Genomic DNA, 25,649 nt, shown 5'->3' with positions numbered 1-25,649 from the left:
CAGTGGCGTAATCTCGGCTCACTGCAAGCTCTGCCTCCTGGTTCAAGGGACTCTCCTGCCTCAGCCTCCCGAGTAGCTGGGACTACAGGCTCCTGCCACCAAGCCTGGCTAATTTCTTGTACTTTTAGTAGAGACGGGTTTCACTGTGTTAGCCAGAATGGTCTCGATCTCCTGACCTCGTGATCTGCCCACCTCGGCCTCCCAAAGTGCTGGGCTTACAAGCGTGAGCCACTGTGCTAGGCCTGGACTTTCTTTTTTTTTAACTGTTCCATATGGGGCAGGGCTAAATGTTACGTGTGCGCCCATAGTCACCGCCAATTACTTTTTTTTTTTTTTTTTTTTGTGAGCTGGAGCCTCGCTCTATCACCCAGGCTGGAGTGCAGTGGTGCAATCTCAGCTCACTGCAAGCTCCGCCTCCCATCCGCCTGCCTCAGCCTCCCGAGTAGCTGGGACTACAGGCGCCCATCACCATGCCAGGCTAATTTTTTTGTATGTTTAGTAGAGATGGGGTTTCACCGTGTTAGCCAGGATGGTCTCTATCTCCTGACCTCGTGAACCTGCCAGCCTCCACCTCCCAAAGTGTTGGGATTACAGGTGTGAGTCACCGTGCCTGGCCAATCACTGCCAATTACTTTTGAACAGAGAACATAATATGTAATTACAGGAGGTGGGATATTGTTGATGCAGCTATATCATTGAAAACTGGCAGGCCGGGCGCGGTGGCTCAAGCCTGTAATCCCAGCACTTTGGGAGGCCGAGACGGGCGGATCACGAGGTCAGGAGATCGAGACCATCCTGGCTAGCACGGTGAAACCCCGTCTCTACTAAAAAATACAAAAAACTAGCTGGGCGAGGTGGCGGGCGCCTGTAGTCCCAGCTACTCGGGAGGCTGAGGCTGGAGAATGGCGTAAACCCGGGAGGCGGAGCTTGCAGTGAGCTGAGATCCGGCCACTGCACTCCAGCCCGGGCAACAGAGCGAGACTCCGTCTCAAAAAAAAAAAAAAAAAAAAAAAAAGAAAACTGGCAGAAGTCCTGAAGCTGGTGGGGCTAAAAAAAAAAAAAAATTGGTGGAAGGCATATGTTGAGACTTGGAATAGCTTTTCTGGAAGGTGCTCTAAGGCAGGGGGTAGAGTAGTACATAGGTAGTCAAATGATGAGGCTGAGGGTGTCTACCAGTAACAACACCACAGAGCTTCCTTGGCACACTTCCTGTTGCTGCTATGTGGGATCCTGTTTGGCTCGCTTAGGATTCTGACGTTCTCCAGGTGGTGAGGCCTTCCTTGCCGAGATGCTCCGGAGGGAATGCAAGCTCTGTATCTGCTGCAGGCGCAGGGCGAGCTCCCGCTCACAGGCCTCTTGAACAGTCTCCGTCTTCCTTACGTCCCAGTTCAAAGTAACAGCCAGTGCTTTGGGGTCTTCCCTGGTAACCAACTGTAGCAAGAATAAGAACCCCTGAGAAATGGGCCTTCTGTGCGCCTCTCCTGCTGCTCTCCTGACTTTCTTTTGGGGAGTGTGATGAGGCAGTATCTGTTTATGTTACCTCTTTACACTGAAATGCCGGGTTTCCTTTACCACCAATTGCCATGAGCTTTTTTTTTTTTTTAGACAGAGTCTCGCTCTGTTGCCCAGGCTGGAGTAGAGTGGTGCGATTTCCGCTCACTGCAAGCTCTGCCTTCCAGGTTCATGCCATTCTCCTGCCTCAGCCTCCCAAGTAGCTGGGACTACAGGCACTGGCCACCATGCCTGGCTCATTTTTTTGTATTTTTTCTAGTAGAGACAGGGTCTCACTATGTTCGCCAGGATGGTCTCGATCTCCTGACCTCGTGATCCACCCGTCTCGGCCTCCCAAAGTGTTGGGATTACAGGCGTGAGCCACCGCGCCCGGCTGTCATGGGCTTTTTTAAGATGAGTTTTCACTCTTGGCACCCAGGCTGGAGTGCAGTGGTGCGATCTTGGCTCACTGCAATCTCTACCTCCTGGGTTCAAGTGATTCTCTTGCCCCAGCTCCCGCCACCACGCCAGGCTAATATTTGTATTTTTAGTAAAGACGGGGTTTCCCCATGTTGGTCAGGCTGTTCTCGAACTCCTGACCTCAGGTGATCCACCTGCCTCGGCCTCCTAAAGTGCTGGCATTCACAGGCGTGAGCCACTGTGCCTGGCCAAGCATGGCCCTTTTCTTACAACACCAACAGGAAGCAGTCCTTGGAAAGTTTACTTGGAGCAACTCTAAGGTCCTCCACCTTCAGGAAATTTAACCGAGCTCAAGTCAACCGTTTCCTTCCCTTCTATCTACAATAGGGAGGTACTTGTGACAGGGACAAGGACAAAGAATCAGAAGTAGCACCCACCCTGGCGGGCCCCCTTCCTCAAGCTTTTAGTTGCCTGTTCTTAGCCAGCAGGCGACGATCCCTCAAGTTTGCCTTTTCCTGTGACATTGACAGACCTCAGGATGGACTACAGATCTTCTTTAACCACGGAAAGAACCAGAAGCCATCTCAGAAGACCGGGCCCCGCTATTCCTCCCTGTCAGAAACAGTCATTTCATTACCAACCTTGGACCAGAGTCTGTCGGATGATCTGAAAAGTGTATGCATTTTTCTTTAAAGCTATTTTGATTTAGACTAATGAGATTTTTGCAAATGCTGGGGCATAGAATAGGCAAATTGGCAGCTAGGATTCACAGTCCGCAGAGGTGAACAAAAGGGTCCACACGTCTCTGCACGGTAATACTACATCCCAGGGCATGTCCTTCTCTGTAGCTTAGTGACCCTGGTTTCCGCCCACCTCCAAATCCTGACTAGATAAGCTCAGCTCTGGAGCTGGCTTCTCCCTCAGTGCAGTAAGGATGTGGCTCGCCAGCGTGATGTCCGAGGAGGTCTCGCTGCTGATACCCGTGTCTACTGCATCTGCCTCCTCACCCAAGGCAGCTTTGGACTCTGCAAAGGAGACACGAGACAGAGATCAGATGTGGTGTGACCATACAGCCACATGACCAACTCGCCACAATAATTCGCTGGGCAAGAGAGAAACGTGCCCTTCCCGCATCCCAGCAGCTGTGGCTTCAGTGACTCTGGCTGCATCACAAATAGTGTCCTCCCAAGGGACGCCTCCATCAGCCCTGAATTCTCAGAGTAACTCTGCCTGCAGAGAGTCCTACCTTCCTGCTTTGACAAGAGGCTGCCCTCTTTCTCCAAAGCCTCGAGGTACAGCTGCAGGAGCTGCTTGGACTGACGCACTTCCTCTCTTTGGTCAAGCACTTGTTGGAGTGTGTGCTGCAGCTGCTGGACGGTGGCACAACTCTGGCGTAGTTCCTGAGCCAGGTCTGCGCAGGGAGCGTCAACAAGGATCTAAAAAACAAACAGACGCTGAGAAATCTACAAGGACTTTCTTGTTTTTGAGATGAGTCTGCTCTGTTGCCCAGGCTGGAGGGAGATGGCGTGATCTTGGCTCACTGCAACCTCTGCCTCCCGGGTTCAAGCAATTTTCCTGCCTCAGCCTTCCTAGTAGCTGGGATTACAGGTGTGTGCCACCAAGCCCAGCTAATTTTTGTATTTTTAGTGAAGTCGGGGTTTTGCCATGTTGGCCAGGCTGGTCTCAAACTCCTGACCTCAGGTGATCCACCCACCTTGGCCTCCCAAAGTGCTAGGATTACAGGTGTGAGCCACTGTGCCCGGCCTACAAGGACTTTCTAAACATGGTGTTCTACCTCTCAAATACATCCATTTCAGAACTCACTGAATCCATTTCCCAAAGTTACTTACTATGATGGTTGGCTGAGAGTCAAGAGAAAAGCATGTGATTTTTCCAATTTTCTTCTAGTGTTAAAATCGGGAAGAAGGGTCAGGTGTAGTGGCTTACACCTATAATCCCAGCACTCTGGTAGGCTGAGGCAGGAGGATTGCTTGAGCCCAGGAGTTTAAGACCAGCCTGGGCAACATGTTGAAATCCTGCCTTTACCAAAAATATAAAAATTAGCCGGGCATGGTAGAGTACGCCTGTGGTCCCAGCTACTTGGGAGGCTGAGGTGGGAGGATTGCTTGAGCCCAGCAGGCAGAGGTTGCAGTGAGCTGAGATCACACTACTGCACTCCGGCCTGGATAACAGAGCTAGACCCTGTCTCAAACCAAACCAAACCAAAGTAAAACACCACCAAGAAATCATTTCCTCAAAGAGGACTTCCTCCATGTTCCAATCTAGAGTAGCCCCCATTACTCTCCGCATACCACCGTCTGATACGCTTTCCTGTTGTTTTCTGCCTCCCTTCATCAGAATACAAGCACCATTAGAGCAGAGACTGTGTCTGGCTTGTTCGCCGCTGCACGCCCAGTGCATAGAACCATGACAGGCACAGGATGGGGCTCAATCAACATTTTTGGGGCCAAGCGCAGAGGCTCATGTCAATAATCCCAGCACTTTGGGAGGCCAAGGTGGGAGGATTGCCTGAGCCCAGGAGTTCAAGACCAGCCTAGGCAACATGTGAAGACCTCATCTCTATAAAAAATTAATTAATTAATTTTTTTTTTTTTTTTTTTTGAGACGGAGTCTCGCTCTGTCACCCAGGCTGGAGTGCAGTGGCCGGATCTCAGCTCACTGCAAGCTCCGCCTCCCGGGTTTACGCCATTCTCCTGCCTCAGCCTCCCGAGTAGCTGGGACTACAAGCGCCCGCCACCTCGCCTGGCTAGTTTTTTTGTATTTTTTAGTAGAGACGGGGTTCCACCGTGTTAGCCAGGATGGTCTCGATCTCCTGACCTTGTGATCCGCCCGTCTCGGCCTCCCAAAGTGCTGGGATTACAGGCTTGAGCCACCGCGCCCGGCCTAATTAATTAATTTTTTTGAGATGGAGTCTTGCTCTGTCACCAGGCTGGAGTGCAATGATGTGATCTCAGCTCATTGCAACCTCCGCCTCTGGGTTCCAACTATTCTCTTGCCTCAGCCTCCCGAGTAGCTGGGACTACAGGCACACGCCATCACACCCAGCTAAGTTTTGTATGTTTTTGTTTTTTGAGATGGAGTCTTGCTCTGTCTCCCAGGCTAAAATGCAGTGGTGTGATCTCTGCTCACTGCTACCTCCGCCTCCCGGGTCAAGTGATTCTCCTGCCTCAGCCTCCCGAGTAGCTGGGATTACAGGTGCTCGCCACCATGCCTGGCTAATTTTTATATTTTTATTAGAGACTGGGTTTCACCATCTTGGCCAGGTTGCTCTTGAACTCCTGACCTTATGATCCACCTACCTCGGCCTCCCAAAGTGCTGGGATTACAGGAATGAGCCACTGCATCTATTTTTAGTAAAGACAGGGTTTCATTCACCATGTTTGCCAGAATAGTCTTGATCTTTTGGCACCATGTTTGCCAGGATGATCTTTTTTTTTTTTTTTTGAGGCGGAGTCTCGCTCTGTCGCCCGGACTGGAGTGCAGTGGCCAGATCTCAGCTCACTGCAAGCTCCACCTCCCGGGTTTACGCCATTCTCCTGCCTCAGCCTCCCGAGTAGCTGGGACTACAGGCGCCCGCCACCTCGCCCGGCTAGTTTTTGTATTTTTAGTAGAGACGGGGTTTCACCGTGTTAATCAGGATGGTCTCGATCTCCTGACCTCGTGATCCGCCCGTCTCGGCCTCCCAAAGTGCTGGGATTACAGGCTTGAGCCACCGCGCCCGGCCTGCCAGGATGATCTTGATCTTTTGACATCGTGATCTGCCTACCTTGGCCTCCTAAAGTTCTGGGATTATAGGTGTGAGCCACCGTGCCGGCCTTATTATTTTTTTTTTTTGAGAGTCTTGCTCTGTTGCCCAGGTTGGTGTGGTATAGTCATGGCTCACTGAAGCCTTGACCACCTGGGCTCAAGTGATCCTCCCACCTCAGTTTCCTGAGTAGCTGGAACTATAGGCACATGCCACCACACCCAGCTAATTTTTGTAGAGTTGGGTTTTACCACATCCAACTCCTGAACTCAGGCAATCTGCTCACCTTGGCCTCCCAAAGTTCTAGGATTACAGGTATGAGCCACTGCACCTGGCCTACAAAAATGAAAAGAAAAAACAGCCCAGTTTGGTGGTTGAAGCCTACAGTCTCAGCTACCAGAGAGGCTGAGGTGGGAGGATGGCTTGAGGCCAGGAGGTTGAGGATGCAGTGAGCTATGATCATGCTACTGCACTGGGTGACAGAGCAAGACCCTGTCTCAAAGATAAATTTTCTTTGAATGAAAACATACTTTTTTTTTATCTCAATCTTTTTTCTTTCCTTTTTTTTTTATTGAGACGGAGTCTCACTCTGTCACCCGGGCTGGAGTGCAGTGGTGCAATCTCAGCTCACTGCAAGCTCTGCCTCCTGGGTCCACGCTATTGTCCTGCCTCAGCCTCCCGAGTAGCTGGGACTATAGGTGCCCGCCACCACGCCCAGCTAATTTTTTGTATTTTTAGTAGAGGCGGGGTTTCACTGTGTTAGCCAGCATGGTCTTGATCTCCTGACCTCGTGATCCGCCCATCTCAGCCTCCCAAAGTGCTGAGATTACAGGTGTGAGCCACTGCGCCCGGCCTATCCCAGTCTTTTCTTTTTTTTTTTTTAGACGGAGTCTCGCTCTGTCACCCAGGCTGGAGTGCAGGGTGGCGCAATCTCCACTCACTGCAAGCTCCGCCTCCTGGGTTCACGCCATTCTCCTGCCTCAGCCTCCCGTGTAGCTGGGACTACAGGCACCCGCCACCACGCCCGGCTAATTTTTGTATTTTTAGTAGAGACAGGGTTTCACCGTGTTAGTCAGGATGGTCTCGATCTCCTGACATCGTGATCCGCCCATCTCGGCCTCCCAAAGTTCTGGGATTACAGGCGTGACCGCACCCGGCCCTATCCCAGTCTTACTAGAGAGAAAACACAAGGAGAGAAGCTAAGCTGCTGGCTCAAAGTCGTGGTGATAGCGCTGGGATGTGAAGCCAGCTACTACAATGCTACATTCTCTAGCAGGGCATCCCTGACCCCAGCGTCCACCTAACTAGGTTTAGGGTGGATCCCAGGCATTTGCATTAAAAAAAAAAAATTTGGCCAGGCATGGTGGCTCACGCCTGTAATCCCAGCAGTTTAGGAGGCTGAGGCAGGTGGATCACTTGAGATGAGGAATTGAAGACCAGCCTGGCCAACATGATGAAACCCCGTCTCTATTAAAAATATCAAAATTAGCTGGGCGTGTTGGTGTGCACCTGTAATTCCAGCTACCCGGGATGATGAGAATCACTTGAACCCGGAGAATCACTTGAACCCGGAAGGTGGAGGTTGCAGTGAGCTGAGATTGCACCACTGCACTCCAGCCTGGGCGACAGAGTAAGACCGTGTCTCAAAAAAAAAAAAAGAAAAAAAATCCGCAGGTAATTCTGCTTCGTGATGAGGGTTGAAAAATCACTCTAGGTGAGAATGAAAAGATGAAAAATCTTAGTTGTAATTTAAGAATTATTTAAAAATCAAGATTAAAACAAAGAAATTGTTATGGCAAGTATGGAAGCTAAGAAGGTGCTGGGCTGGGGACAGACACCAGATGAGCATTGCAGCAGATTGTAGAGGAGGCTTACCTGGAGGTCTTCCTCTGATAGGAGGATGATGCTAGACAGATCTTCTTTCAGCTGCCTGGCCACATTCTTCCACTTCAGCCCTGCTCCCCTGTCTGTTTCATCTACATCAAAGGACTCTTGGGAAATCCAAGCTGTACCTCCATCTGACACATGGGAGAAAATGCCAGTTACAGAACAACCTGAAGTGCTGTTTTCACCTCCTCTCCAAGCACACACAGACCTCTTGAGGATCTAGATTAATTTCAATGGGAAAGAAGCTTCTTATCTCAAGGATTCACAGGAGGGCCAAGCTCCATCTAGGACCTTGATTTTCCCTCTTCTTTCATCTTTTTTTTTTTTTTGAGACAGTCTCACTCTGTTGCCCAGGCTGGAGTGCAGTGGCACGATCTTGGCTCACTGCAACCTCCACCTCCCAGGTTCAAGCGATTCTCCTGCCTCAGCCTTCCAAGTAGCTGGGATTACAGGTGCCCACCACCATGCCCAGCTAATTCTGGTATTTTCAGTAGAGACGGAGTTTCTCCATGTTGGCCATGCTGGTCTCAAACTCCTGATTTCAAGTGATCCGCCCGCTTCGGTCTCCCAAAGTGCTGGGATTACAGGTGTGAGCCACCGTGCCTGACCCTCTTTCATCTTTATTTCTGTGTGCAATGGCTCTGTATTCTTCCACAGAAAGAAGCCATTTAAACCCAATGTATGGTCACACATACACAGAATCCCATCACACTTCTCCTTTTGGTTTCTGTGCGTCCAGGTGTGTCCTGTTTTCGTAAACAAAAACAGTCATTTTTGCCAGCATTTCTCTGGTGCTTGGTCCCTTCTTTTTTTTTGGGACAGAGTTTCACTCCTGTTGCCCAGGCTGGAGTGCAATGGCGCGATCTCGGCTCACCACAACCTCCGCCTACTGGGTTCAAGCAATTTTCCTGCTTCAGCCTCCCGAGTAGCTGAGATTATAGGCATGTGCTACCATGCCCAGCTAATTTTGTATTTTTAGTAGAGATGGGATTTCTCCATGTTGGTCAGGCTGGTCTTGAACTCATGATCTAAGGTGATCCGCCCGCCTCGGCCTCCCAAAGTGCTGGGATTACAGGCGTGAGCCACCGTGCCTGCCCTTTTTTTTTTTGAGACGGTCACCCAGACTGGAGTGCAGTGGTGTGATCTTGGCTCACTGCAAGCTCCGCCTCCCGGGTTCACACCATTCTCCTGCCTCAGCCTCCCGAGTAGCTGGGACTACAGGCACCTGCCACCATGCCCGGCTAATTTTTTGTATGTTTTAGTAGAGATGGGGTTTCACTGTGGTAGCCAGGATGGTCTCGATCTCCTGACCTCGTGATCCGCCCGTCTCGGCCTCTCAAAGTGATGGGATTACAGGCTTGAGCCACCGCACCTGGCCTGGTCCCTTCTTTAACTGGGGGGAGCTGTAGCCATCGATTGCTGTCCCTTAGGCCTGAGTACAAAGGTGGCTGGTAGGGCCACTGCTGTAGCATACTTTCCTCAATTTTGTGCCACACTTCAAGACACTTTTTTTTAAGTCCCTCCCCAAAAGTAATCCCCTCTCAAGACACTTCTTTTTTTTTTTTTTGAGACAGAGTCTCGCTCTGTCACCCAGGCTGGAGTGCCGTGGCGGGAACTCAGCTCACTGCAAGCTCCGCCTCCCGGGTTTACGCCATTCTCCTGCCTCAACCTCCCAAGTAGCTGGGACTACAGGTGCCCACCACCTCGCCCAGCTAATTTTTTGTATTTTTAGTAGAGACGGGGTTTCACCGTGTTAGCCAGGATAGTCTCGATCTCCTGACCTCGTGATCCGCCCGTCTCGGCCTCCCAAAGTGCTGGGATTACAGGCTTAAGCCACCGCGTCCGGCCTCAAGACACTTGTTGATCCTTGGTCACCAATGTTAGTCCCCTTTATATCTCCTGTGATGATGATGATGACAGTGACAGGTAACATTTATTGAGTCCTTAACTATGCGCCAGGTAAGATCTAAACGCTTCATATCAGTGGTTCTCAAGTGGGAGCGATTTTGCCCCCAGGAGACATCTGACAATATCTGGAGTTATTTATTCTTGGTTATCATAGTTGTGGGGGGAAGTTCCTAATATCTAGGATGCTGCTAAACATCCTACAATACAAAAAGCATCCTCTTCACAACTCCAGCCCCAAATGTCAACAGTATCATTGAGAAACCCTGGTTTGATATGTACTGTATTTTCTTTACAACAATCTTAGGGGACAGGTTCTATAATTATGATGTCAACAAGGCACTGAGAGGTTATGTAACTTGCACAAGGTCACCTGGCTAGTAAATGGTAGAGCCAGGATCCAGACCTAAACAGCCGGACTGCAGCCTGCAGCACTGAGCTCCCTGCCAGGCTGCATTTTAGTTACTGTCTGTCCATGACTTAGTTGAGAACTGGGCCCATGTCTCATTCATCTATTTTTTTTTTTTTTTTTTGAGACACAGTCTTGCTCTGTCGCCCAGGATGGAGTGCAGCAGCACCATCTCAGCTCACTGCAACCTCCACCTCCCAGGTTCAAGCAATTCTCCAGCCTCAGCCTCCCCAGTAGCTAGGATTACAGGTGCCTGCCACCATGCTCAGCTAGTTTTTGTATTTTCAGTAGAGATGGGCTTTCGCCATGTTGGCCAGGCTGGTCTCAAACTTCTGACCTCAGGTGACCTGCCCACCGTGCCTGGCCTCATTCATCTTTATCCCCAGGACTCAGCACCATGTCTAGCACATAGAAAATGCTCAGTAAATGTTTGTTGAACAAATGCTTAAAAAGCCAGACAAATGGCCGGGCGCGGTGGCTCAAGCCTGTAATCCCAGCACTTTGGGAGGCCGAGACGGGCGGATCACAAGGTCAGGAGATTGAGACCATCCTGGCTAACACGGTGAAACCCCGTCTCTACTAAAAAATACAAAAAACTAGCCGGGCGAGGTGGCGGGCGCCTGTAGTCCCAGCTACTTGGGAGGTTGAGGCAGGAGAATGGCGTAAACCCGGGAGGCGGAGCTTGCAGTGAGCTGAGATCTGGCCACTGCACTCCAGCCTGGGCGACAGAGCAAGACTCCGTCTCAAAAAAAAAAAAAGCCAGACAAATGGCAACTGTGTAGTGAAAGTAATCATGACGTATGCTGTACTGCATAGGCTGTTTTCTATATGGCTAGAGTTTCTCACCTGAATTGTTGTATGCCCATTTCTCATTATTGGCCAACGCCACAAACTTGGTATTGGAAGGTAGACACAGAAAGTAATCGTCATCATCCACTATGGTGCCATCCTCTGCCAGGACCAGGGTGACTGGTGTCAGGGACTTATCAATGGCCAGAATGTCACAGGCTGAAAAGAATAAAATATTTGGCAAATGACAAATAACCATAAGGAAAGCATATCTGTCCCTGCATCTCAAGTAGGTATGGCTCCAGAGCTGAGCAGAACTCCTGGTAGGTAATAACTAGAATAACAATCATCACTTCTAGCACTAATAGAACACTCATCATGTGCCTGATTCTGTTCTAAGTGTTCTTTTCTTTTCTTTTTTTGTAGCAGGGTCTCACTCTGTTAACCAGGCTGGAGTGCAGTGGTGTGATCTCGGCTCACTGAAACCTCTGCCTCCCAGGTTCAAGTGATTCTCCTGTCTCAGCCTCCTGAGTAGTTGGGATTATAGGCGTGCACCACCATGTCCAGCTAATTTTTGTATTTTTAGCAGAGACGTGGTTTCACTATGTTGACCGGGCTGGTCTCAAACTCCTGACCTCGTGATCTGCCTGCCTTGGCCTCCCAAAGTGCTGGGATTAGAGGCGTGAGCCACGCGCCCAGCCCTAAGTGCTTTTCTTTTTTCTTTTTTTTGAGACTAGTCTCACTCTGTCGCCCAGGCTGGAGTAGAGTGGTACAATCTTGGCTCACTGCAACCTCCGCCTCCCGGGTTCAAGCAATTCTCTGCCTTAGTCTCCTGAGTAGCTGGGATTACAGGTGCTGGCCACTGTGCCTGGCTAATTTTTGTATTTTTAGTAGAGACGGGGTTTCACCATCTTGGCCAGCCTGGTGTGGAACTCCTAACCTAATGATCTACCTGCCTCGGCCTCCCAAAGTGCTGGGATTACAGGCGTGAGCCACCATGTCTGGCCTAAGTGCTTTTCATAGATAGTATTTAATCTCATAATAATCCTGTAAAGTAGGCACTATGATTAGTTCTGTTTTATAGATGATGAACCCAAGGCTCAGAGAGGTTAAGTAACTTGTCCAGGATCATGCCGTAAGTGCCAAAGCTGGGAATTAAACCCACAAAGTCTGGCTCCTGAAAGTATGTTTACTCCAGCTACTCTGCACTCACGTATGGTACGCATTTGAGTTTTTACTGGAATGAACAACCAAAGTCTGGTCTGATTTCCTGCGAACAAGCAGTCTCTCATTCATTTATTCAGTTGTCCTTTTTTTTTTTTTTTATTATTGAGATGGAGTCTCACTCTGTCGCCCAGGCTGGAGTGCAGTGGTGTATCTCCTCTCACTGCAAGCTCCGCCTCCTGGGTTCACACCTTTCTCCTGCCTGAGCCTCCTGAGTAGCTGGGGTTTCAGGCGCCCATCACCACACCCGGCTAATTTTTTGTGTTTTTCCGTAGACGCGGTTTCTTCATGTTAGCCGGGATGGTCTCAATTTCCTGACCTCGTGATCCGCCCGCCTCAGCCTCCTGAAGTGCTGGGATTCCAGGCGTGAGCCACCACGCCCGGCCCTCAGTTGTCCTCTTAAATTCTACGTGTGACGAATGTCAAAAAATACACCAAAAACACCAGGCGCGGTGGCTCGCGCCTGTAATCCCAGCACGTTGGGAGGCCGAGGTGGGCAGATCACGAGGTCAGGAAATCGAGACCATCCTGGCTAACACGGTGAAACCCCGTCTCTACTAAAAAAAATACAAAAAACTAGCCGGGCGTGATGGCGGGCGCCTGTAGTCCCAGCTACTCCAGAGGCTGAGCAGGAGAATGGCGTGAACCTGGGGGCGGAGCTTGCAGTGAGCTGAGATCCCGCCACTGCCCTCCAGCTTGGGCGACAGAGCGAGACTCCGTCTCAAAAAAAAAAAAAAAGAAAAAGAAAAAGAAAGAAAATGCTTTTTGTTCTTTACAGTATCTTCCTTAGCAGCTTCTTTTTTAACCTATGGGAAAGTATAAAAGAAGTGGAAGCTTCTATCAGTAGCTTTTCACATTATCATTGGCCGAGAGGCTTTCTCCAGGACCGGTCTGTGCTATCCCATTTCGTGATAGCAATGCTTCAAATACTAACGAGACTGGAGTGAGCAGAAATAGCCAAGAGACTACAAATATCCTTCAGCGGTGTTGTCTACCACCCAATAGAAGAGCAAGGCATGTATGGGCTGGGCTGCAAAGAACACGAGCCTCTGTGCCACGCACATCCAGCCAAGGCACTGAAGGGGAATTAGAAGTAAAGTAATCTAATGTCAGGAAAAAAAGACATAAATGCTTCTATGCAAAATCCATGTCACCAAAGCATTTTTTTTTTTTTTTTTTTTTTTTTTTTTTTTGAGACGGAGTCTCGCTCTGTCGCCCGGACTGGAGTGCAGTGGCCGGATCTCAGCTCACTGCAAGCTCCGCCTCCCGGGTTTACGCCATTCTCCTGCCTCAGCCTCCCGAGTAGCTGGGACTACAGGCGCCCGCCACCTCACCCGGCTAGTTTTTGTATTTTTAGTAGAGACGGGGTTTCACCGTGTTAGCCAGGATGGTCTCGATCTCCTGACCTCGTGATCCGCCCGTCTCGGCCTCCCAAAGTGCTGGGATTACAGGCTTGAGCCACTGCGCCCGGCCACCAAAGCATTTATAATGCATTCGCTGTTCATGGGCCTCTGAAAATTTCCATATGATCTCTGTTGGTGACTGAGAGTAAGCAACTGTCCCCTCTGACACACACTGTGACTACATGCCTGGGGCTGGCTCACACATTTAACCTGTCAAACTTCTTTAGGTAAGCAATTTGTTGTTACCGGCTAATAAGACTTGCAAGTCACTTAAATATATCAGCTTATTTGAGAGAAGCAACAATCCTTTGAAGCAGGGCTGTAAATATTATACCCAGTTTGCTGATGAGAAAACTGAGGGTTGAGAGACGGTTAACTGCAAGGCCAAGCAGCTGGTAAAGGTATGGAGCTGGGCTCGGAACTTCCATCGGCTCCCTCACTTACAACTCACGTTCCTTGTCTGGACCTCCAGAAATGGTCAGTAGCAGCTCCCTCTTTCCCGCATAGGTTCTTGCCAGAGCGGAAGGTGGAAACCCCTCCCCACCCCGCCGTGGCCTCAGCTGGGGGTTCTTGTACCACCTGAGTGTGCCGGCGTGGCTCCTGCCTTGGTCCCAATGGGCTCCGCTTGGTCCAACATCTAAGCGATTTCAGGCAAGAGACCTAAGCCGAATCTGGCTTAATGTGCACTTTGCTTCCTGGCTCTCTTCCCACCACTGTGGAGTCTCACACGAGATTAATTACGCTCAAGCGCCTGAAATCTGTAAATCGCTAAGCTCACTTGGACCATTTCTGTCCCAAGGCTCCACCCGAGGTACAGGAATCCCCAAGTCGCCTCTTCTGACCCCGCCTCGCCACCGCCGGACGTCCTCTCCCGGCCCTGGCTCCCCCACCCCCTCGCCCGGGGTCCCGAGCCAACCCTTGTTCCTCAGGTCTTCCAGGCAGGAGGCGGCCACGCCGTGCTGTTCGCGGCTGTGGTTGCGGCGCAGCAGACACGGCTTTAGAGTCCATATATCGCCAGATTCTGGTGCCCTGGCGTCCCCGGTCACCTCCATCCTCTCCAAAGTGGGACCTGCCCGGCTTCCAGAAGCCGCGGGAGGCCGCAGCGACGGCCCTCCTACTCGACCCCCTTCCGCAGCCTGCGGGGAGATGTAGTTCGCTCCGCAGCAAATCACACGTGGGACCAGGGCACGCCGGGAGATGTAGTTCTAGTTGCCGCTAATCACATGTGGCGTCGAGGCATGCCGGAAACTGTAGTCTCTGGGTTTAAAGCCGCTTTCGTTCTATCGCGCGATTCAGCCTAGGAGTTGTTTTTACCTCGTATTTAGGAGCTGCATTCGCGCGTTCAAAAATAAGGCCAATGGAGACTTATTTTGCATGACGATGCACATGCCTGTATACTGTATTGAATTTTTAGAGCATTTCTCTTCGCATATGAGATGCATGATGCTAATAACAGACACCCGCATGTTTCCACCCATTCTATTTCCTGCTTCAACTGTGCAAATTAGTTTGGGGTCTCAGAACAAAATGCTTAAATAAACATAGTAAACATTAAAGTCTCAAATGCATCGGAGAGGAAAGGGGAAATGCGAACCTCGGCACTGCTGGAGATTATTCAGATGCCTCTTGACAACATATTCATCTTTGTTTTAATATTGCTACTATGGAAAAGTTTGTTTTTTTCTTCCTGAAAAATTAACATCTAAGATAAAAGAATAGTAATAAAAATGATCAAAAAGTTCCTCTCTTAAAAGAGGGCATTTTATGTAAACTAGAAGTAATTATCTGCTCATATTTATTCATTCGGGGGACAGTTTCCTTCCTTGTTTTTTTTTCTTTTTTTGAGACAGCGTTTTGCTCCGTCTCCCAGGCTGGAGTGCAGTGGCGCGATGATGGCTCACTGCAGTTTTGATCTCCTGGGCTCAAGCCATCCTCTCACCTCATATTTTGTTTATGAAAACGTGGGTTAGGGCCCCGGGGGCGGCGGCTCACCCCTGTAATCTCCGCACTTTGGGAAGCCAAGGCGGACAGATGGTCTGAAGTCAGCAGTTTGAGACCAGCTTGGCCAACATGGTGAAACCCCCTCTCTACTAAAAATACAAAAAGTAGCCGGCCGTGATGGCGCACGCCTGTAGTCTCAGCTACTTGGTAGGCTGAGGCAGGTGAATCGCTTGAACCCGGGAGGCGGAGGTTGCAGTGAGCCGAGATCGCACCACTGCACTCCAGTCTGGGCTTCAGGAGCAAGACTTGTCTCAAACAAAAACAAAAACAAACAAACAAACAAAAAAGTAGGAGAGGAAATTAGATATTTATCTCAAGAAAAGTTTAGGCATTTAAAACAGCGTTTAGTAGGAGGAATTATTAAGTCATCCCTTTTAAGCAGTCTATATTGATCAAAACAACTATAATAGGAGCTGGCGGTTAACTCTAATGTGTGTATCCTTTTTCATATAATTTCATTTTTAATTTTCTTATCTTATTTTTAGACAAGGTTTCGCTCTGTCGCCCAGGCTGGAGTGCAGTGGCATAAATAGCTCACTGCAGCCTCAACCTCCTGGGCTCAAGGGATCCTCCTGCCTTGGCCTCCTAAAGTGTTGAGATTACAAGTGTGAGCCACTGCTCCTGTCCAATACCTAATTTAAAAATCCAACAATTAAAAAAAATCTAACAATTCAACCAGAGTAAAATAATGACGTTTTGTAGAAGCCTCTTCTCTTCAAAATGCCTTTTGTGTGTTCTCGCAATAGACCTGCACGCTTATCTGAGTGCTATCCCCACAATGCTGTAATTGTGTGTGTGTTTGGCCTGGGCGTGGGAGTAGGGACTGAGTCTTGAATCCTTTTATTTCAAGGCCTACCAAAGTTCCTAGCATATAGTAGGCACTCAATGAATGGAACTGAACTGATGTCTAAAAATTAATTTCCAAGTTTCTTCGCATTCATCCATTAGCAAGTACCTAAATATGCTCACGGCACTGTGGGGATGGGCAGAGATTTAACTCAATAAGAATAATATGGGCCGGGCGCGGTGGCTTACGCCTGTAATCCCAACACTTTGGGAGGCCGAGGCGGGCGGATCACCTGAGATCGGGAGTTCGAGAGCAGCCTGACCAACATGGAGAAATTCCATCTCTACTAAAAATACAAAGTTAGCCGAGCGTGGTGGTGCATGCCTGTAATCCCAGCTACTCGGGAGGCTGAGGCAGGAGAATCGCTTGAACCCGGGAGGCGGAGGTTGCGGTGAGCCGACCGAGATCGTGCACTCCAGCATAGGCGAAGAGCGAAACTCCGTCTCAAAAAGAAAAAAACAAAACAAAACAAAAAAAAACCCAGAATAATACACATATAACAACGCAACAATGCAAAGAAGCTATAGACTTGGGATCTTCCTGGAAAGCAGAGATTAACGGAAACTATGCAAGGTGACCCGGACACCCGGGCTCCACCCTCTGCCCCAGTCCCCCACATCGACAGGCTCTGTTCCGGCTACCTTAGTCTGGGCGGGAGGGCGAGAGCGAGGGCGCCTGGGAGAAACCTCGCCCTGCGGCGGTTGATTAGTCAGGCCTCAGAAAGATGGCGTCTTCTGAGCAGGCAGAGCAGCCGAGCCAGGTAAGGGGAGTGGGACTGCTCCGCTGTGCGGCGGAGACCCCGGCTGGAGGGGGCGCTCAGCATACGACTGGGAGCCGGGTAGGGACCCCGAGTCTCCGAGGCTGGGGACCCCGACCTCTTGCCCCCTCCCCAGCCCCGCCCCTCCCCAGGTCCTCCCCGCCCGGCCCCTCCCCCGGTGACCCCTCTTTGACCACATTCCGGAGCCCGGGCTCTGGTGTTTGGCCTTGCCCCCGGGTCTCAACTTCGTGCTTGCCAGCACCTCTGGTCCCACTTGAGCTTGGCGGGGAGGGTGGCGGGACCTTTGGGAAGTCCTCAGCCTTGAGCTGCGAGGGCTTGAGAAGGAGAGGATAGATCGTTCCCGGCTGTCCCCTCCGGGGAGGGGCCTGATTCCATCAGGGTTCCCACTCCCTCACGGCCTCAGGCTCCTGGAGTGGCTGCCAGCCTCTTCATCTGTAGTCACCTTTGCGCTTTTCTCGTCAAGTTGGAGAGTCAGAAATAATATAGTCGAGCCCTCGCAGTGCGTTGATAGGAAAGGGACGCACTGTGAATAACAGACGCCACCAAGCTTTTGGCTGAGGACCCATCCTGGCTTCCCTGGGTTTGGTTTTGTTGGCCGAGGGCTCCGCTCTAGCTTTTCACCTACAGATTCAGACAAATCCCACTCCAATAAGGGGACAATAGGGACCAGTGTTGACGCCTGTGCCTCTGCGGTAGGGAGGCAGTGGCCTCCGAAGGGGTTTATAGTCCAAAGGTGGAGTGGGGTGGGATGGGGTGAGGAGAAAAGGGCTAAGAAAGGTCTTACATTTAACTGCGTATGTGCTGTCATGTTGAGGACAAATTACATCTGTTATCTCGTTTAGTGTTCACTACAACCTTTATGAAGTGCAGGCTGTTAACCTCCATTTCACAGAAATGAATACTAAGGGTTTGTGACATGCCCCAAATCGTGTGCCCTGTTGAGCCTGTATTGTACCTGTGTGACTCCTCTAGTCTTCCATATATTTTTGAGTTTAGTTAGGATTAGAATGAGGAAGAGGAAAATAGTTTCAACTTGGGGCCTCATTCCTCCTCTCCCACCTCCTTGAAACACGTCTAAGAGTTTTCAGCAACTTATTAGTATTTAACTTCCTTTAGAGGTAGAAGACCACTGCTTAGTATTTCTTACTGTCTTATTCTGTGTATCTGTTACAGGAATTGCACTTAAAGGAGTTGGTGTGTTCCCCCATACCAGCTTCTATTAGCAGTGTGAATGATTCAGGAAGAAGATGTCTTGATTGTAAAACATGGGAAATAACAAGGACTGATTCTGGCCTTCTCACCGTCAGGTGTTCTGGAGTTTGGCAAGTGTCTTGCGGGGAGGGCCTCTCCTTTCTTGCCTTACCACATTTAGTTTGTGAAATACTGAGGCATCTTGGGGTCTGGATTTCTCTGAATTGTTTGGTGTTAGGAATGCCCACAGGCTGGGATTGAAGGGTGTCCTCAGTTCCTGATTCTTTTTTCTTTTTCGAGATGGAGTTTCTCTCTGTTACCCATGCTGGAGTGCATTGGCGCAATTTTGGCTCACTGCAACCTCTGCCTCCTGGGTTCGAGCGATTCTCCTGCCTCAGCCTCCCGAGTAGCTGGGACTACAGGTGCCTGCCACCATACCTGACTAATTTTTGTATTTTTAGTAGAGACAGGTTTCACCATGTTGGCCAGGCTGGTCTTGAACTCCTGACTTCAAGTGATCTGCCCGCCTCAGCCTCCCAAAGTGCTGAGATTATATGCATTAGCCACCATGCCCGGCTCTGTTCCTGATTCTTACAGGACATTTAATTTGCCAGTGCTGTAAACAGTACTAAAAATCTTGCCACTTGGAGCCATTGTCATGCCCAAGGATTCTTTTGGTTTTGCAAGTTTGCTCTCTCTGTATATGTATTTAATAGAAAAGGATCTAAGGTCCTTTAAGGGGGCATGGCCATCACTTACTTGATTTTCAGCTCTGCTTCTTTGCCCTGCTTTCCAAAGCTGGTAGAGGTAGGATTGCAACAGAACATACCAGCAGCCTGGGGGAAAAACTTGAACTTTTTTTTTTTTTTTGGAGACGCAGTCTCGGTCTGTCACCCGGGCTGGAGTACAGTGGCGCGATCTCGGCTCACTGCAATCTCTGTCTCCCGGGTTCATGTCATTCTCCTGCCTCAGCCTCCCGAGTAGCTGGGACTACAGGTGCCTGCACCTGTATAAAAATTTTTTATATTTTTAGTAGAGATGGGGTTTCACCGTGTTAGCCAGGATGGTCTCGATCTCCTGACCTCGTGATCTGCCCGCCTTGGCCTCCCAAAGTGCTGGGATTACAGGCATGAGCCACCACGCCCAGCCAAAGCTTGAACTTTTCAAATCAGATTCTATCGCTATCTAGCAAGTAGCAAATGCACACTTTTTGAATGAAGCAGCGCTCTTCAGCAACTGTTTGTTTCATTTTCAAGTCTTGATCAATCCAGTTTCCCATTTCTCCGATTAAAGCAGTATAGGATTGAAAGGATTGTTTAGCTAATTCCCCCACACCTGGTTTGTTGTGTAGGGTTAGAACCGTGGGGCTGAGCCAGTATTCTGTCTCTCACAGAAAGTTTGTTCGTTAGCCTTGTCATACCAGTCTCTGGTTTCTAACGATTAAAGGTGAATAACCTTCTCTTCCCTTGAGAGGCAGTGTAGAATAGTGGTTACAAGTACAGGCTCTAAAGCCAGACCCTCTGGCTTGGAATCCTAACTCCACTAACTTGCCAGCAATGTGATCTTGGACAGGTCTACTTAATTTTTCTGGACTTAATTTCTCCATGTGTAAAACAGGGCAAATACTAGGACCTATCTCATGGAGTTGCTCTGAGGCCCAATGAGTTATTTATTTATTTATTTATTTATTTTTGAGACCGAGTCTCACTCTGTTGCCCAGGCTGGAGTGCAGTGGCACGATCTTGGCTCACTGCAACCTCTCCCTCCCGGGTTCAAGTGATTCTCCTGCTTCAGCCTCCCGAGTAGCTGGGACTACAGGTATGCACCATGCCTGGCTAATTTTTGTATTTTTTTTTTAAGTAGAGGTGGGTTTCACCATATTGGACAGGCTGGTCTCGAACTCCTCACCTCAGGTAATCCACCCGCCTCAGCCTCCCAAAGTGCTTGGGATTACAGGCGTGAGCCAATGTGCCTGGCCCTAAATGAGTTATTTATGTAAAAGTGCCAGAACAGTGCCTGAAACAATGTGCTATTATTATTATTCAATTTAATAAGTTCTGAATTTTCACTCACTAATGGATCTAAACTTTCCTCAAGTTCTATTACAACATCTTTTGGGGTATCATTTTTCATGTGTTGACTACTTGTCTAGTAAAGTTCTTTTATTCAGAAGTAATTCCTTAAAATTTCAAGGAATACCCTGAATGCTAGTGTTTGTGCTAGCTGTCCTTCATTACTTTTGCATTTCAGGAACATACTTTTTCTTTTTTTTTTTTATTATACTGTAAGTTCTAGGGTACATGTGCACAACGTGCAGGTTTGTTACATATGTATACTTGTGCCGTGTTGGTGTGCTGCACCCATCAACTCGTCAGCACCCTTCAACTCGTCGTTTACATCAGGTATAACTCCCAATGCCATCCCTCCCTCCTCCCCCAGGAACATACTTTTTCATAATGGTATAGTCTTTTTAGTCTATCCTCAAGGCGATTTGTTGGAATTTCATTTATTGCTTCCTTTGTTCTGTGTTCCCCACATTGCTCTGTTTTATGTGGTTGATCTATTGATTGAGACAGGGTCTAACTCTGTCACCAGAGTGCGGTGGTGTGATCATGGCTCACTGCATCTTTGCCCGCCCGGGCTCAGGCAATCCTTTCGTCTCAGCCTCCCAAGTAACTGGATCTATAGGTGCACACCATCATGGCTGGCTAATGTATTTTTTTTTTTTTTTTTTTTTGAGACGGAGTCTCGCTCTGTCGCCCGGGCTGGAGTGCAGTGGCCGGTTCTCAGCTCACTGCAAGCTCCGCCTCCCGGATTTATGCCATTCTCCTGCCTCAGCCTCCGAGTAGCTGGGACTACAGGCGCCCGCCACCTCGCCCGGCTAGTTTTTTTTTTGTATTTTTTAGTAGAGACGGGGTTTCACCGTGTTAGCCAGGATGGTCTGGATCTCCTGACCTCGTGATCCGCCCGTCTCAGCCTCCCAAAGTGCTGGGATTACAGGCTTGAGCCACCGCGCCCGGCCCTGGCTAATGTATTTTTAAAACAGTTTTTGTAGTGGTGAGTTCCTGGCTGGGCGTGATGGCTCATACCTGTAATCTCAACACTTGGGGAGGCTGAGGTAGGAGGATCGCTTGAGGCCAGGAGTTTGAGACCAGCCTTTGCAATATAGGGAGACCTCGTTCCTAAGAAAATTTAAAAATTAGCCAGGCATGGTAGTGCTTGCCTGTGGTCCCAGCTACATAGGAGGCTGAGGCGAGAGCATCACTTGGGCCTGGGAGGTTGAGGCTGTAGTGAATGGTGATTGTGCCACTGCACTCCAGCCTGGGTGAGAGAGCAAGACCCTGTTTGGGGGGAAAAAAGAGAGAGAGAGAGAGAGAGTGGGAGAGAGAGAGAAAGTGCTGAGATTATAAGCATGAGCCACCACGCCCAGCCAGCATGGCTGATCTCTCATGGAAGTCCTTTCTGGTGTGTACATGTTGGAGCCCGTAGGAATGAGAAACGTTATCTCTATTTCCCAACTTTCCTACTAGCTTTTCTTCCTTCGCGGAACAACAGAGGCATGGTTCAGTCTGATTACTTCACAGTTACTGAGTATTGAGTATTACTGTGGAAGGTGGATTTCCTATCTGTAGAGGTTCACTGAGGACGGTAAATTTTGCATTGAGAGGCTCCAGAAGCAGGCAGGGAGAAGAGCAGAGTGAGAGTGGAAGAGCGTGGCCTCACATCCTGGCAGGTTTTGGTGGAACTTCATCACTCACAACTATTGGACTTATCACTCCACATTTCTGAGTATGTTTTCTCCTCTGTACAACGAGAGCAATAATAGTTACCCTAAAGCCGGGTGTGGTGGTGCATGTCTGTAGTTCCAGCTACTCAGGAAGCTGAGGCTGGAGGATTGCTTGAGCCCAGGAGTTGGAGTCTATAGTGCACGATGATCACATATGTGAATAAACCACTGTACTCCAGCCTGGGCAACAGGGTGAAACCCTATTGCTTAAAAAAATAAATAAAATAAAAAATAATTACCCTTTTAGTGTTGACTGAGATCACAGCTGTGAAGAGCACCTGCTGCATGGTAAGTGCCCAGAGTTAGTTTCCTTCTCCCAGTCTTTACATGTGGTTCTGAGAGTCTTTTGAACTCTTGAATAACAGTAGATCAGACAAAGTATTTGCCCTCTCAACTTTTTTTTTTCTTTTTTTTTTTTTTGAGACGGAGTCTCCCTTCCCTCTGTTGCCCAGGCTGGAGTGCAGTGGCTCAATCTCCGCTCACTGCACCCTCAGCCTCCTGGGTTCAAGAGGTTTTCCTGCCTCAGCCTCCTGAGTAGCTGGGACTACAGGTGCGTGCCACCATGCTTGGCTAACTTTTTTTTTTTTTTGAGATGGAGTCTTGTTCTTTCTCCCGATCTGGAGTACAGTGGCACGATCTCGGCTCACTGCAACCTTTGCCTCCTGGGTTCAAGTGATTCTCCTGTCTCAGCCTCCTGAGTAGCTGGGACTACAGGTGCCCACCACCACGCCCAGCTAATTTTTTTGTATTTTCAGTAGAGATGGGGTTTCGCCATGTTGGCCAGGCTAGTCTTGAACTCTGGACCTCAGGTGATCCACCTGCCTCGGCCTCCCACAGTGTTGGGATTACAGGCGTGAGCCTTGCACCTGGCCTCAACTTTTTATTTTGAAAAATTTCTCACATATAGAAAAGTTGAAAGGATAATACTGAGAACTTCTGTAAAATTCCCATAAAAACTTCACCAAGATGCACTGTTCACATTTTGCTGAATTTGCTTATGTCAGTCTCTATCTATCTATCTATCTATATTTTTTTTGGGAAGGATTTCTAGTAAGTTGCAGACATCAAGGATTTTTCATCCTAAAATATTTCACCTTGTGTCTCATAAGAGTAAGGTTATTATTCCCCTACGTAACCCCAATACCATTATCACAGAAGAAATTTAAGTGTTGATAAATAATATTATTTAAAACAGAATCTGCACTCAAATTTTCACACTTAAATCAGGATCTAGTGAAGCAACAGAGTTTGCATTGATTTGTCTCTTTAGTTTCTTTCTTTCTTTTTTTTTGTTTGAGACGGAGTCTTGCTCTGTTGCCCAGGCTGGAGTGCCGTGGTGCAATCTCGGCTCACTACAACCTCTGCCTCCTGGGTTCAAGAGATTCTCCTGTCTCAGCTTCCCAAGTAGCTGGAATTGCAGGTGCCCACCACCATGCCTGGCTAATTTTTTTGTATTTTTAGTAGAGACAGAGTTTTGCCATGTTGGCCAGGATGGTCTCGAACCCCTGACCTCAAGTGATCCACCCACCTCAGCTTCCCACAGTGCTGGGAGCCACCATGCCCAACCTTAAACTTTTGTTTTTGTTTTGTTTTTTGAGACAGGGTCTTACTCTGTCACGCAGTCTGGAGTGGAGAGATGTGATCACAGCTCACTGTAGCCTTGACCTCCTGGATTCAAGTGATCCTCCAGCCTCAGCCTCCTGAGTAGCTGGGACTATAGTCATGCACTATGATGCCCAGCTATTTATTTTTTGTAGAGGTCAGGTCTCGCTGTGTCACCCAGGCTGGTCTCGAACTCCTGACCTCAAGCAAGCCTCCCGCCTTCGTTTCCCAGGCTTCTTTTACTTAACGTATATTTTTGAGATTCATTCATGATGAAGAACAGCGAGTTTATTATCATGACTTTATATAGTTATATAGTTATTACATTGTATGAATGTGTTTGGCCATTTATTATTAACCATTCTCCTTTTTTTTTTGAGACAATATCTGGCTCTGTTGCCCAGGCTGAAGTGCAGTGGTACTATTTCAGCTCATTGCAAACTCTACTTCCCAAGCTCAAGCCATCCCCCTACCTCAGCTCTTCTGGTAGACCACAGGCACATGCCACTACACCTGGCTAATTATTTTTGTAGTTTTTGTAGAGACGGGGTTTTACCATGTTGCCGAGGCTAGTCTTGAACTCTTGAGCTCAAGCAGTCTGCCTGCCTGGGCCTCCCAAAGTGCTGAGATTACCAGTGTGAGTGACCACACCTGGCCACCATTCTACTTTTTTCTTTTTCTTTTTTTGAGACTGAGTCTTGCTCTATTACCCAGACTGGAGTGCAGTGGCACGATCTTGACTCACTGCAGCCTCTGCCTCCCGGGTTCAAGTGATTCTTCTGCCTCAGCCTCCCGAGTAGGTGGGATTGTAGGCACCTGCCACCATGCCTGGCTAATTTTTGTGTTTTTAGTAGAGACGGGGTTTCACCACATTGGCCAGGCTGGTCTCGAACTCCTGACCTCAAATGATCTGCCCACCTTGGCCTCCCAAAGTGGTGGGATTATAGGCCTGAGCCACTGTGGGTGGCCCATCCACTTTTTTTTTTTTTTGAGATGGAGTCTCGCTCTGTCGCCAGGCTGGAGTGCAATGGCGTGATCTCGGCTCACTGCAGCCTCTTGCCTCCCGGATTCAGGTGATTCTCCTGCCTCAGCCTCCCAAGTAGCTGGGACTACAGGCGCCCGCCACCATGCCCAGCTAATTTTTTTTTTTTTTTTTTTTTTTTTTTTGGGACGGAGTCTGGCTCTGTCGCCCGGGCTGGAGTGCAGTGGCCGGATCTCAGCTCAGTGCAAGCTCCGCCTCCCGGGTTTACGCCATTCTCCTGCCTCAGCCTCCGGAGTAGCTGGGACTACAGGCGCCCGCCACCTTGCCTGGCTAGTTCTTTGTATTTTTTAGTAGAGACGGGGTTTCACCGTGTTAGCCAGGATGGTCTCGATCTCCTGACCTGGTGATCTGCCTGTCTCGGCCTCCCAAAGTGCTGGGATTACAGGCTTGAGCCACCGCGCCCGGCCTAATTTTTGTATTTTTAGTAGAAATGGGGTTTCTTGATGTTGGCCAGGATGGTCTCAATCTCTTGACCTCATGATCCGCCTGCCTCATCCTCCCAAAGTGCTAGGATTACAGGTGTCAGCCACCGTGCCTGGCCGGAGCCATTTTACTTTTAATGGACATTAGATTGTTTCACTTTTGGGGTCATTACAAATACTACTGCTGTGAAAATACCTGTACATGTCTTTTTGTGAACATAATGTGTGCATTTCTGGTGAGTGCATCTACATTTTTTATTTTTTATGGTATTGACATGTTTGGAGAGTCTGGACTACTTGTTTTGTGAAATGTTCCGCCATCTGGATTTGTCTGATTTGTTCCCTTACGTTTAAATCCAGGTTAAACATTCTTTTGTGAGAATATTAAATAAGTGACATTGTGTCTATCTGTGTATCACATCTGGAGGAACGTGTCCCATTGTTGAAGATTAAGTTTGATTGCTTGGTTAAGGTGGTATCTATCACATTTCTCCATCATAAAGGTAACTTGCTAAACTGGTTGCTTTCTTTGCAACTTTGCTAGTATTTTTTTAAATTTTTGAGACAGGGTCTCACTCTGTCACCCTGGCTAGAGTGCAGTGGCACAGTCATGGCTCACTGCAGTCTTGACCTCCTGGGCTCAAGCAGTCCTCCTGCCTTGGCCTCCCAAAGTGCTAGGATTACA

The 25,649-nt window shown here is 48.9% G+C and overlaps 2 protein-coding genes across 5 annotated transcripts in view; one reads left to right on the top strand and one right to left on the bottom strand.

Annotated features, from left to right (window-relative positions):
* Positions 1 to 264: 264 nt before the first annotated feature.
* Positions 265 to 14,473, bottom strand: DFFA (DNA fragmentation factor subunit alpha). Of its 2 annotated transcripts, XM_033228419.1 has the most exons (7): positions 14,211 to 14,470; positions 10,725 to 10,886; positions 7,553 to 7,695; positions 3,158 to 3,347; positions 2,785 to 2,936; positions 1,022 to 1,431; positions 265 to 702 (listed from the first exon to the last, which is right to left on the bottom strand). In XM_033228419.1, exons 1-6 carry the CDS (start codon positions 14,344 to 14,346, stop codon positions 1,219 to 1,221), a joined length of 996 nt encoding a protein of 331 aa, XP_033084310.1. In that variant the 5' UTR covers positions 14,347 to 14,470; the 3' UTR covers positions 265 to 702; positions 1,022 to 1,218. The 2 variants fall into 2 exon arrangements, with proteins under 2 accessions (XP_033084310.1, XP_033084311.1); XM_033228420.1 differs by lacking the exon at positions 10,725 to 10,886 and having other exon boundaries at positions 14,211 to 14,473.
* A 2,309-nt stretch (positions 14,474 to 16,782) lies between these two features.
* PEX14 (peroxisomal biogenesis factor 14) overlaps positions 16,783 to 25,649 on the top strand; it is a 159,261-nt gene continuing 150,394 nt past the window's right edge. The window contains exons 1-2 of one of the 3 annotated variants that reach the window (XM_033228411.1): positions 16,852 to 16,902; positions 18,094 to 18,114. In XM_033228411.1, coding sequence (XP_033084302.1) covers positions 16,867 to 16,902; positions 18,094 to 18,114 — 57 coding nt within the window. In that variant the 5' untranslated portion in view covers positions 16,852 to 16,866. Of the gene's footprint in view, positions 16,903 to 18,093; positions 18,115 to 25,649 lie in introns of all 3 variants that reach the window. The other 2 variants (XM_033228412.1, XM_033228416.1) reach the window with 2 other exon arrangements.

Source organism: Trachypithecus francoisi, unplaced genomic scaffold (genome assembly GCF_009764315.1).
Source record: "Trachypithecus francoisi isolate TF-2019V2 unplaced genomic scaffold, Tfra_2.0 Lachesis_group12, whole genome shotgun sequence".
Taxonomy (NCBI): Eukaryota; Metazoa; Chordata; class Mammalia; order Primates; family Cercopithecidae; genus Trachypithecus; species Trachypithecus francoisi.
The sequence above is the reverse complement of the archived record's forward strand: the minus strand, read 5'-3'. Positions and strand labels throughout refer to the sequence as shown.

Excerpts from the sequence above, each read along its gene's own strand:
- DFFA (XM_033228419.1), bottom strand. The coding sequence starts at position 14,346 with ATGGAGGTGACCGGGGACGCCAGGGCACCAGAATCTGGCGATATATGG. Across the intron at positions 7,696-10,724 it reads ATGGGCATACAACAATTCAG|ATGGAGGTACAGCTTGGATT; the intron begins GTGAGAAACTCT and ends CCCATGTGTCAG. Across the intron at positions 3,348-7,552 it reads TATCAGAGGAAGACCTCCAG|ATCCTTGTTGACGCTCCCTG; the intron begins GTAAGCCTCCTC and ends TTTGTTTTTTAG.